The 12,305-nt window shown below is 48.1% G+C and overlaps 2 gene segments (V, D, J or C); both read right to left on the bottom strand.

The window, feature by feature from the left end:
* Positions 1-226: 226 nt before the first annotated feature.
* On the bottom strand, positions 227-887 carry LOC131489664 (immunoglobulin lambda variable 1-40-like). The segment is given in 2 exon segments: positions 227-627; positions 739-887. Coding segments are annotated over 2 exon segments (513 nt in total).
* A 10,599-nt stretch (positions 888-11,486) lies between these two features.
* On the bottom strand, positions 11,487-12,240 carry LOC131489682 (immunoglobulin lambda variable 5-39-like). The segment is given in 2 exon segments: positions 11,487-11,990; positions 12,112-12,240. Coding segments are annotated over 2 exon segments (420 nt in total).
* Between the last annotated feature and the right edge of the window lie 65 nt (positions 12,241-12,305).

Genomic DNA, 12,305 nt, shown 5'->3' with positions numbered 1-12,305 from the left:
GATTTGTGTTCCTGTTTCTGCTGTGACCTGTCATGGACCCTGTCCTCAAGGCAGCCTGCCCCTGGCACCCAGGAATTTGTGCTCAGTTTGAGAAAATCACACAGTATATTGATCCGAAACACAGGCTTCAGGGAGGAATTGCAAAGAATGTGGAAAGACTTTGTAGACATATGGTTTGTGGAGTGTCTCAGACCCTAGTTTGTACGAAACAAACAAAGAAGCACTTGACTTGGCCAAAAGGTCAGGGCTGCACAGGAAGTCCCATTGCTGTGGGAACAGCAGATTTTTGTCTCACTTCCCCACAGGCCTGGAGCACTGTGTCAGCACCTTGAGTAATGTCAAGAGACTGGCAGTAATAATCAGCCTCGTCCTCAGCCTGGAGCCCAGTGATGGTCAAGGAGCCTGTGGTGCCAGACTTGGAGCCAGAAAATCTGTCAGTGACACTTGATGGTCGTCTGTTATTAGCATAGATGAGGAGTTCAGGGGCCTTTCCTGGAAGCTGTTGGTACCAGTTCACACTAATTCTACCGATGTTGGTGACGCTTCCAGCGCAGGAGATGGTGACCGTCTGGCCCAGGGCCCCAGACACTGAGGGCGGCTGAGTCAGCACAGACTGGGCCCAGGAACCTGGAAGGGGAAAGACAAAGAGAGGGGGATGCTGGGATCTAGAGAGAAGAGGAGAAACCAAGGCCCACGTGTCCTCCCTGGACCACTTCCTCTGTTCCCTCATCTAGTCACCTGTGCAGTAGATGAGGAGGGTCAGGAGAAGAGGGAACCAGGTCATGGTGGAGGTCATCACCGACCCTGCCTTCTGTGGATCCACAGCTGAGCAGATCTCCTCTAATCCCTTCCTTCCCCTTTTCATCCTCTGAGAGAGGGAGGGCCCATCCATGCAAATCAGACCAGCAGCTCTCTGACACTTCACTGACCCTGGGTCAAGTCCCTCTGCCTGAGGATGTCAGGTGGGTTGGACGGGGAGGTGGTCTCTGGGGCCATGCCAGGAGAGGGGAGGTCACAGTTTGGAGTCCTGAGCAGAGGACACAGGCATTGTCCAGGTGCAGGTCCCAGCTCTAATCATGGCCGACCCTCAGAAGCAGGTGATGACCACCCCCTGGTGGTCACACACAGCGTATGTGACCTGGTGAGCAGATCTCATCAGAGTTCCTGCCTTCCCACTGCTCTATCCACCATCCCCTTCCTTCGGGACAGGCCAGGTGTCCCCTGTGTGGCCTCCCATCCCCCGAGGAGGACACACTGTGCTCTCCTCTGGCTCTGCATAGTGAGTCTGTCCACAGCGCCTGTGGCTATTATTGATGGGGCAGCACTGACGTGGTGACTCTTGTACAACCACACAGATGAGGATCAGGGCCACAGAGCGATGCGTCCACATTGACACATGGCCAGTTCTGGGCAGGAGGCCGACTTCTTCCCCCTTCCCTGCTTCCTCTCTGGTCTGAGAGTTTTCCTTTCCCAGAAGCTCCCTCAGCACTGAGGACACAGGGACACCGTTTCTCCAGGTTGTGGGTAGAAGCCCACCTCCCTCGTGTGCATTCCTACAGGGTTCCACACTGAACATCTTTGTCAGCTGTCACTCTTGCCACCTCACATCACATACTGGGGACGATGGAGGTTGGCTTCACCACTGGGGAGACCCCTGCAAGGAAGCACCTATTGAGACAACACGCATGTCCTTGCTTAAGTGGGGACTCTGCCACACCAGAAGGGTCACAGCTGCTGAGTCTCCCTCAGGAAGTACAGGCCCAGTCCCCAGTCCCAGGTTCCTTTTCGTGTATGGTCCTCACTGAGCCCCTCTGTAGGGACACCATGGCAGTCCCACAGCGCCCCCTGCTGGCTGAAGGGCACACACCCCACTGTGTTTTCACAGCCCTGAGAGCCCAGCGGGTTTCCTCACTTATGTTTATTCACACATCATTGAGCTGAATCTTGGATAATGTGACCCTGTAGTGCTGCCCGTGATCATTGTAGCATTTTTCACTCTCCAAAGAAGCCCTAGTCCATAGGATTTGGAGGCATTTACCTCAATTAAGTGGTAAATTGCCAGTTCATTGCAGAAGATACTCCAGACCTCATGTCCCTCCTCTGGCCTGCAATTGAGAATATGTCTATCTCGTGAATGTTTGAAAACTCCTGTGCGTTAAAGCAATGGATTCCAGCCTCTGTCCATGGAATTGAGTATTATGTTAATCTTCTATATTTTTAGGTAATTTCCTTGGCTTACTACCTTAAGAAGAAAAGGAAATACAATGCATTTATATTTGATGAAGTCGTATTTAACAAGTGTCATTTTTGTTTTTCTTTTATTGTTTTTTCATGGGTTATCCTGACAGTGTCTTGCCTAAACTTTTTTATAGAAACCCTAGATCCTGAATATTTTCTCCTTTTATTTTACAGCTTTTTGTTTACAGTTTTTTTCTATAATCCTTTTAGTAATTTTTAATACATATAAAGTGAGTTTTAAGTATGATTCATTTCTCGCTCAGGATATCCAACTGTTTTGTGGCCATTTGTCCAAAAGTCCATCCTTTCTCCTCTGAAAGGCTTCTCCAACTTTGTAAAAGAAAAAAATTGTTTATCCTTCATTCTGTGGGTCCGTTTCTGGGTTTTATGTTCTGTTATCTTGGCCAATGTGTCTATCCTCTATCCATACCACCCTGACTTGCTAGGATAAGAACTCAAGCACACTTTTATCCAATTTGGGAAGAACTGGCATATTTACTATAATGAGTCTTCTAATCCATGAACGGAACTTATCTTTCCTTGTTTTAGATCCACTTTGATTACATTTACCAGCATTGTCCAGATTTCAGCACCTGTGGCCTATACTTGTTTTGTGAAATATGCCCCTAAATAGTTCATCGAGTGGTTTTAAGTTTTTTTTTAATTATTTTCACCTGTTTATTGCTAGTATGGATACATCTATATGATCTTTCTATATTGATCTTTATTCTAAAATGTTTCCAAAATTATTTATTACTCTTTGAATTTATATATTTGCATACCTAATTGTAGGTTCCTTTGTAGTTTTCCTGTAGGTCATTCTCTCACCTGAAATGGGACAATTGTCTCTTGTTCTTCTTCATCTGAATGCCTCTCATTGTTTGTCTTGCCTTATGGTTCTGACAGACACATCCTGTCCTATGTGGAACAGCAGTGTTGAGATAGGACATGGTGGCCTTGCTCCCTACCCGAGGTGGGAAAGCTTTCAGTGCTTCATCTCTGTGTGTGTTCACCGAAAGATAGGTGTTTTATAGTTTTCTTTACCAAACTGAAGATGTACTCTTCTATATTTTGTTCTCTGAAAACTTTTATCACTCTCATTCATATACTCATTCATTCTTTTCCATGAGCACAAATAGGTCTTGAGCTGTGCAGGAAGTAGAAGAGAATCATCCTACCTGAGAGAGTGAGGGAGACTCTTTCATCGGTCTTTCTTTTTTAATTTTTTAAAAGTTTATACATATGTGAGAGACAGAGAGACAGAACCCAAGTGGGGGAAGGGCAGAGAGAGAGGGAGACAGAATGGGACGCAGGCTGGAGGCTCTGAGTTGTCACCAGAGAGCCCGACATGGCACTTGAACTCAGTAGCCATGAGATCATGACCTGAACCGAAGTCAGATATTTAACTGATGGAGCCACCCAGGGGCCCCTCAGCTGTCATTTAATACTTTGGCTATTATCACAACTGATTTATTTCTACTTTTACTCTGGTGTCAAGGAGACAAGGCAGGAGGCCTGGTGAGACAGATACCACTCCCTCTTGTCCAATATGAGGGTGGGCGAGAGGATACTTAAGACATGGAAGAAATGGCATTTTCTCTCTCCCTTTTCCTGCTGGTTTCTTCACTTCCTTAGACTCCCTATCCCTCCTCACTTTCTTAAAATCCTGGGTGATCATTAGCATGATCACAATCCATCCCACATACCCCTCCAGGTTTAGTCCCACTCGCCTCACTGACCACCCACCCCCTCAAATCCACATACTGCTCCCTCTCCAGCTGAGTCCCCCAGCTGACTGGCTGCAGGGGCACATGGCCGTGATGACTGTTCCCACTGAGAATGTATGAGACTCTCTTTAGGGCCTCCCAAGTCAGACACCCTGTGATCCTTCATTTCTCACATTCCTCGCTGTAGTCCATTGTTAGGGCTGTCCCTATCTACAGTGCACAGTCAGACTTCTTCAATCTCCTTGAATTGAGAAAGTATTTTCCACCCAGACTCCACACTGGAAAATAGAAGCTCGAATGTAAGTTTCATGGCGTCACCCACTAATTGTTAACAGGCTTATGTTTTGTTTTCTTTTTGACGACAAAAGAAGATGTTCACTGTGGGGGATGAGCTTAGGAGTCCCCCGGGCCTACACCAAGGGGTTAATAGACATAAAGAAATATAAAGCCATAGGATGCTCACAACTGAATTTGGGCAAACCAGATTGGCACCCCAAGACTAGGCGGGTGTACGGGCACCCAGATAGAAAGGGTTGCAGAGCCCCCACAATAGAGAGGGAAGGGAAAAGGCCTAAAATAAGAACAGGCACAAAGGCTCCCCATACAAAGGTATATGAGGTAAGCAAGATTAGGCGTTCAGGGCAGAAGCACTCTCCAACTTAGTACTATAGCAGAAAAGCTGCTTTCACTGGAGGAAAGGACCAAGTTAGGTAAAGAGGTACATTGAGCTACAGACCGCTGCACTGCAGGCAAAGCAGCCCAGAGCAGAGATGGTTAATGAAAGAAAAGGTGCCTTGTTAACCCTGAGGTTGTTCCCCCTGTCTGCCTTAGCCCCTAGGCAGGCTCAGATAAACAGACAGGGTGCCGTTAACAACCATGGGAACAACCATCTGCCCATCTGCCCCGTGCCAGGATTTTGTTGCCTATTGGCCCAAACCCCAAACACTGTATATCTTCAAAAACCTTTTTGTTCACATCCGCAAGTCAATGCTCACAATTTCCTCGTCTCTTTGTGCACACCCATCAAATCTGTAAGCCTTCTGATCTTAATAAATACAGAGCAAGGACCCTTATTTGGGGCTCTTGTCTTTTCCTGCTCATTAGCCATCTCTCGCTTTTCATCCAGTGTCCCCCTCTCTTGCTAGACAAGAGAGAACGCTAGACTTAGACTCTTCGACAGTTCACTATTTCAAATATGCTTTCACATTCTTCGGGACAGTTTACAGTTCCCTTCAGATATAGATTTCACACATCTCAATGTAACAGCTCTCCCTCTGGTCTCTCGGGGGAAGTTGTTTCAAGCACAGACACTCTTTGTGCGCTGACCTAAGACCCTTGATCTGCAACAGAACTACCCTACTTTCTTGCGATTTGCAGGCCACTGTCCCTGAGGAAGGAGTGAAGGACTGACCTTTCCCAGAGGCGAAGGCCTGACCACATTTGGAGCAGCTGCCAATCATGCCAACAGATCTGGCAATGACAGGCTCATGTCCACATAGAACTAGCCACGTGAACACTTGCTTCTCCCCCATGGAGAGCCGCCACGATTCCCTGCACCTTGCCGTACGAAAGTATAGGACTTCTCCTAGACAGAGAACATGATCTTTGAGACATTTGTCCACATCTCCCCAGGTTGTTGGCTTCCTGAGGAAGCACCCATTCCTTTCCCATCGTCCCTTGTCTCTCAAGTATTGAATGAATTTCTAGTGGCAAACAGCAGAGCCTGAATTCAGAACCAGCTCTCTGTTCATCTTGACATTGTTCGCAATATGATAAGAATCCTTTTCGTTATTTTTAGAATGTAACAAGGTCTCGTTATTACTGAAATTATTATTGAAATAATTAATACAAACTTTATTTTATACATTTCTCATGAGTTTACTGAATTATCTTATTAGGGCCATATTTTTTTAATGTTTATTTATTTTTGAGAGAGAGAGCACGACAGGGCAGGGTTGAGGCAGAGAGAGATGGGATGAAGGATCCAAAGCAGGCTCCTTGCTGACAGCAGACAGGTGGAGTTGGGAATTGAAATCACAAACTAGGAGATCATGACTTGAGCTGAGGTCAGACATTTAAATGACTAAACCGCCCAAGGCCGCTTGTTAGCACAGTGTTTTTAAACTAAATACCCTGAGCCTTCTGAAAGCAGAACTGAAGGGGTCCCCAGGTGGGAAAAAATCTCTGTATATAAAGAGGAGACAGCTTTCCTGCCCCAAGAGCACTCATTTGAGGCCCCCAGCTATTTTCTGTGGTCTGTGCCCTGCAGGTTCTACTTGCCCAGCACCCATACTGAGCACTTTCCTGGGAGGAAAAGAAAACAGAAATGCAACAAGGTCAGCAGTTCAGGGTTTGAGGGGACCAAAGGGGATGCCAACCTACCAGTCTCCACCAGGCCAGGAAATAGCCTGAGTGCTTCAGAGACAATGACCAGAGGAAAAGTCCCAGTGCAGGAACAAAAGTAAACTTTGACCTAAAGCACATGCTTGAGTTGTTTTTGCAGGATTGAAAACTTGCCCCACAGGTTAATGAGGTTAAAACAGTCACCAGCAGGACCCCTACTGACACCCCTTCTTTTCACAGGAATGTTCATCTATTTCAGAGGCAAACAGCAGAAAGAGCCTGGGAGGCTAGACCAGTTTTATCTCCTGCAACAGCTCCACCAGTGCAGATGGACCAGGGAGTGTCCTCCAGTGACCTCTGCCTCTTTATAATGTTAAGTCTCTGCCCTAGGAGGAGGACAAGCTTCATTGACCTACCACATGATGGGGACACAAGCTCCTGTGCTCCATATTCCTGCACAACCTCAGGCCCACTCTTGCATAAGATGACAAAACTCCCTTTTCTGGGTATCCATCCTAACCCCAAATGAAAGGAACCCACTCGCCTCCACTCAGGGAGTCACAGCTTTGATACTTCTTGTCCGTGATCCCCTTATCTGTGGCAAATAAAGTTTCCTTTGTGTGACAGCATCTGCTGAAGCCTCTGCCTGTACCTCACCAAGGAGTGAACTCAAAGTAGCTCCAACACTTCTAAGTAATATATTTCATCCCTTAACTTGGAAACCTGCCTACTTCTCTCTACTCTCAACCTGTGGTTTTAGTGACATTTAAGTCTATTAATAAGAAATTTCAGAGAAATATTAAGTAGCAGTTTTCTTAAAATTATCTTTGTCTGCTCATTTTCACCCTTTAGATCAAAGTAAGTTAGAAAAAAATGAAATAATTTTAAAGGTATCTGTTGTTAAGAATCCCTGGTGGCCTCGTGCCCAGGCTCACACCACAAATCATGAGCGTCAGTGGAAAGAGAAGTCAGTTCCCAAAAAGGCTGTGGGTGACAGAAGGGGAAAGCTAGCCGTGGATCTGAACCACCATCACTCGAAAAAGCCCCTGAGAGTGAAGACACAGGACAGCAAGTGGAGAGACCCAAGCCCTGACCACAGGACGGGCATCCAGGGTGAGCAATAGTGAAATGGGAGGTCTCAGATGCAGTGCTGTGGGCAGATGGGTGCGAAAGTCAAGTCAGGAGGGATGCTCTGGAAACATCTCACGAAGGAAAAAGAGGGCGGAGGAGACATGTAGAGTCTGCCGGGCATGAGGGAATGGGAAAAAGAGAAAGGCCACAGAGCCCACCTCCCCACCACAAGGAAAGGAAAAAGGTATGAGACAAAAACTTGAAATATGGACCGTAACACATAATATTATTTTTCATAATAATAAACAACACCGGCTAAATTATTGAACAAAACTGCAGTATGCAGAAATGTAGAAAATAAAAAATGACAATGGGGGACAATAGCCATCGGAAAATAAACTTTTAAAAAAGAATCTGTGATTACACACCATCATGGAAAATAATTATGTTATTTCGACAGTCTCTATTAAAATTGCAGCCATCTAGATAGATCCGCGTGTCCTCGGCACAAGATGAACACGTCTCTAGAGGAAACGATGAAACGTTCCCTATATTTAAATATGGTGCCCGTGATGTTCCTACAACAATGCACACGCTGATGCCATGAAAGGTGCGCTTCCGGGGGCACGTGGTCTGTGATTCGGCACCTGTGAAATGTGCACAACAGGAAAATCACTGCAGACAGAAAGGAATTTTTGGCTCCAAAGGGCTGATGCAGGGGGGCCATGGACTCATTGCTGGGGGGTCAGGGATTTTTTTCTGCAGGTGATGGAAATGTTGTCAGTTTGATCCTGATGATGTTCGCCAAACTCAGGAAACATACTACAGACCACTGAATCGTACCATTTAAATCACTGCACTTTATGCCTGTAAATTATCTTAAGAGATTTGTCTTATTTTCAGAAGAAAACAACATGAGGTGAAGCTACTGTCACTGACTCTTCATAGTTGTTCTGTGCTCAGACAGTCAGACCCCCAGACCCTCCGGGGTGTCCTCGGTCTCCCTGTTTATTTGTCACTGGCAGTGACCATGGGAAACAGGGGCACGTTGCTGTATCATTTGCCCACGGGCTTAGAGCACTGTGTCAGTAATGACCAGCTTCGTCCTCAGGCCGCAGGCCCGAGATGATCAGAGAGGCCCTGTTCTCGAGAACCCAGCTGGGATCCCGGAGGGCCCGGTACTTCTGAGCATCTGAGTTTTGGGGACACGGTGGGGAATCTGTGGGTACCAGCACACATAATACGACCCAACATTGTTGCTAATTCCAGTGCAGGTGAGGGTGACCTTCTAGCCCACAGACCCTGAGGAAGAGGTTTCCTGTGTCAACACAGACAGTGCCCAGGACCCAGCAACACAGCAGTGGAGACACAGGTCAGTGTCAGGTTATTACTCACAGTGTGTTCTCAAAATGGGGGAAACAAGCAACTTAGGGGTCCCCCGAAAGCAATTCTTCTGCTTTCCACAGCCAGTAACCTGAGCAGAGAGCAAGGAAGGTGAGGAGGGGAGGGGTCCAGGCCAGGGTGGAGATACCCCAGGCTGTGGTCCTGAGCCCTCAAGGGAGAGACCTGCACAAAGCCTCTCTTATCCTCTCCCTTCCTGGAAGAGAGAGAGGAAGCCTTCATGCAAATCTCTCCCTCCCCTGGGACTGAATGTGGTGACAGCTGAGTGTGGGGTGGGTGGGACTAGGGAAACTCCTCTAGGCACAATTTTGCAGGGGAAACAAGGCAGGGCTCCAGGCCTGGGTTCTCAGATGGGACCCCTCCCCACACACACACCACTCAGGCACAGGCCTACAGCGCCCCCTGCTGTCTCAGTGTCCAGCCGCACCCAGGACTGGAAGGGACATCCTGGAGCTGTGAGAGAGAGACCAGGGCACTAAGGACTTCAGTCAGCCTGGCATACTGTCCACCCCCACACAGGGGCCAGATCTTCTCCTCCCTCAGGGCTTCTGCACGTGCCACCACACCTCAGTCCTTGCTGCAGACACAGGGCCTCCTCAGCATGAATCACCCTGGGCTCCTCCCACTGCTTAGAGACTTGTGTTGTTGGGGCCAAGAGTCATCGACCGCTGGGGGATGATGTTTCCGCCCAGTGAGTCAAGGTTGGAGAGCATGCACGCCCCTCAACAGCCTTTTTCGGGAGCCCTGAGGGGACAGCCCAGTCTTCTCATCTCACTTCCCATTCTGGCGGGCCAGTCCCCATTACCCTCTGCACTGACCTCGATGAGGTAGATCAATGACGGTGCATGGCTATAGATCACGTGAGTATATTCTATCTCTCTATCATCTATCAAACTTTGCATTTTCTACATTACCTATAATTGGTATGGTATCGGCCCCAAAAGAGACACATATATCAATGCTCCAGATTCAAAAGGCCAGAAATAGGGTGGCTCAGTCAGTTGGGTGTCAGACTCTTGATTTCAGTTCAGGTCATGACCTCAACTTCTATAATTGAGCTCTGAGCCGATTTCTGAGCCTGCTTGGGATTCTCTCTCCCTCTCTCTCTCTTAAAATAAATAAATAAAGCTGAAAGTACCCAAATAATATAAATAAAAAGATCAGAAATAAGTGCAAGTTCCCCTTGACAAGCACAGAGAATGTAGACTGAAAATGAGGCCTTTCTTCAGTCTGTGGAGGAGAGCACACATGGATTTTGCAGGGAATTCAGACAAGAATAAGCATGAATCATATAGCAGATGCCTCATAGGCGTAACTCAGGTCTCACGGATGTTCCCTGACACACTTTGGGAAATAAAAGTGGAGTTTCTGGACCCCCTTCAGTGGGCACATGGATCTGCGTGCCATGGGCGGCAGCGTGCACCCACGTGGTCATTCTGGGGTAAGAAGCACAGCCTAACGAACGATCCCACCTGGGTCAGGCCACATCCGCAAAGAGCCCCATGGGAGCTGCTCTGTGCCCTCTGCTGCTTCCTGCATTGGCATGGGCTCCTGGGGCTCAGGCTTCTCTGTACACCCAGCTGACCCATTCCCTTCCTGGGTGCACAGTTACTGTTTGGGATGATAAAAAGCTTTGAGAAATGGAGAGTCGTGATGGTCACCCAACATGGCGAATATATTTCATATCTCTGAATTGCACAAGAAAGTGATGAAAAGAGTAAATTTCCTGTTGTGTGTATTTTCATAATTAAAAATTACTAGCTGAAAACGCAAATTATGTTTAAGAAGTTGCACTCACACCAATCTCTTTCCCATCTTTATATGTGTTACCCTATTCTAACTCATCCTCATCACTAAAAATTGACAGTGATTTTATTATCTTTTTCCTGTAGGTTCCACACGTAAATGAGATAAAGCATTTGCCTTTCTGTGTAGGCCTTATTTCTCTCAGGGTCATGTCCCGCAGGTTCATCCATGTTGTCACAAATGACAAGACTTTCTCCTGGAAAGGCTCAGGGGGTCGACTTCCTTTATGCAACATGGTGCCCCACAGCCCCTCTACTGCATGGATCACGGACAACCCCGATGTGGCAGGAGAGGAGAGAAGGACACAGTCCGTTCTTCTGGGCTCCAGAAACCAGCCACAAGGCTGCCCGTGGGCCCTGATGGTGTCAGCTGTAGGAACCTCACGACTGTGAAATCTCCCAAGCCGACTGAGAATTTTGCTGCAATGGTGGCACTCCCCCCTTTCCCTCACAAGCCCCACGGAGAAATTTGCTGACTTGCACACACAGTTTCCCCCAGGGGCAGTCACCCTCTCCCGACATCACAAATGAGGGGCAGGTACCCAGCCAGTGGGCCAGGCCAGCTCTGTGTCTGTGATTCCGTAGTGTCTCCACGCTGGGACACAGAGCTACTCAGTCAGCCTGAGGACAGGAGCCTGGAGGGAAGGGAGGGCCTCTGCTCTGACTCCTAGAGGAACATAGGCCATGCAGTGGAGGACTGTCGGCCTGGGGGATGGGCTGTAGACTCTGACCAGAAATCTAAGGCAAGTTGATGTACCCTTGTGAAGAAAAAAAAAGCGAAATCCACAGGCTCTAATTTTTACATGTGAATCACAAGGCGAAATTTCTGCATCATTATCACTTTTTTGTTGTCTTTGGTTTGCTTTATTATTGTTATTCTTTGTCTTTCTTTGTTTTCCTATTTTCCACAGAGTTCACACAGGTTTGATAGGAAACTGGGAAGAAGGACAGTCAGATCCAGTAGCTACACCCAAGTATAGTAACTGTGCATTCAATTTACATTAGACTTGAGAGACTCAGACTACAGTGGCCTAAGCAGACTGGGTATTTGTCCCACTTCCCCATGTGTCTGTATCACTGTGACTAGCACTACTGTGCCCGATTGCACAGTAATAGTCAGCCTCGTCCTCAGGCTGCAGCCCAGAGATGAGCAGAAGCCCTGCATTGGCCGAGGCATCTTTGGACCCGGAGAAGCGGCTGGGGACCCCAGGTCCCAACTGTGTACTGGAGTCTGAGTAGTAGTACAGGAGATACCGGGGAGGGCTCCCTGGATTCTGTTGGTACCAGTATATGTAATAGCTTCCAACATTGATGTTCCTGCTCAGGGTGCAGGTGAGTCTGGCTGTGGCTCCCAGAGATGCAGAGAGGGAGGCTGGCTGAGTCACGACAGGCTGGGACAGGGAACCTGCAAACACAGACACAGCAGAGGGAAGAGAAGGAACAGCGCACATGGGATTAGGGAGCTGAGCCACAGGGGTTTCACTCTGGCTGCAGGCCCACCCTGGGACACTGGATCCTGTCCCTACCTGTGCAGTGGCAGAGGAGCACGAGGAGGACGGGGATCCAGGCCATGGTGACACACGCCCTTCCTAGACCACAGAGCCGGGGCTGGGCTGCCCTGGGCCTCTCTTATCCTCAGTCCACAGAACTCACAAGGAGGGGCTGCTCATGCAAATGGGACCCACCCCTGCTGCTTGCTCCTGTGCACTTAGAGGCCTGC

Source organism: Neofelis nebulosa, chromosome 11 (genome assembly GCF_028018385.1).
Source record: "Neofelis nebulosa isolate mNeoNeb1 chromosome 11, mNeoNeb1.pri, whole genome shotgun sequence".
NCBI lineage: Eukaryota > Metazoa > Chordata > Mammalia > Carnivora > Felidae > Neofelis > Neofelis nebulosa.
Note: the sequence above shows the minus strand (reverse complement) of the source record. Positions and strands in the feature narration are given on the sequence as shown.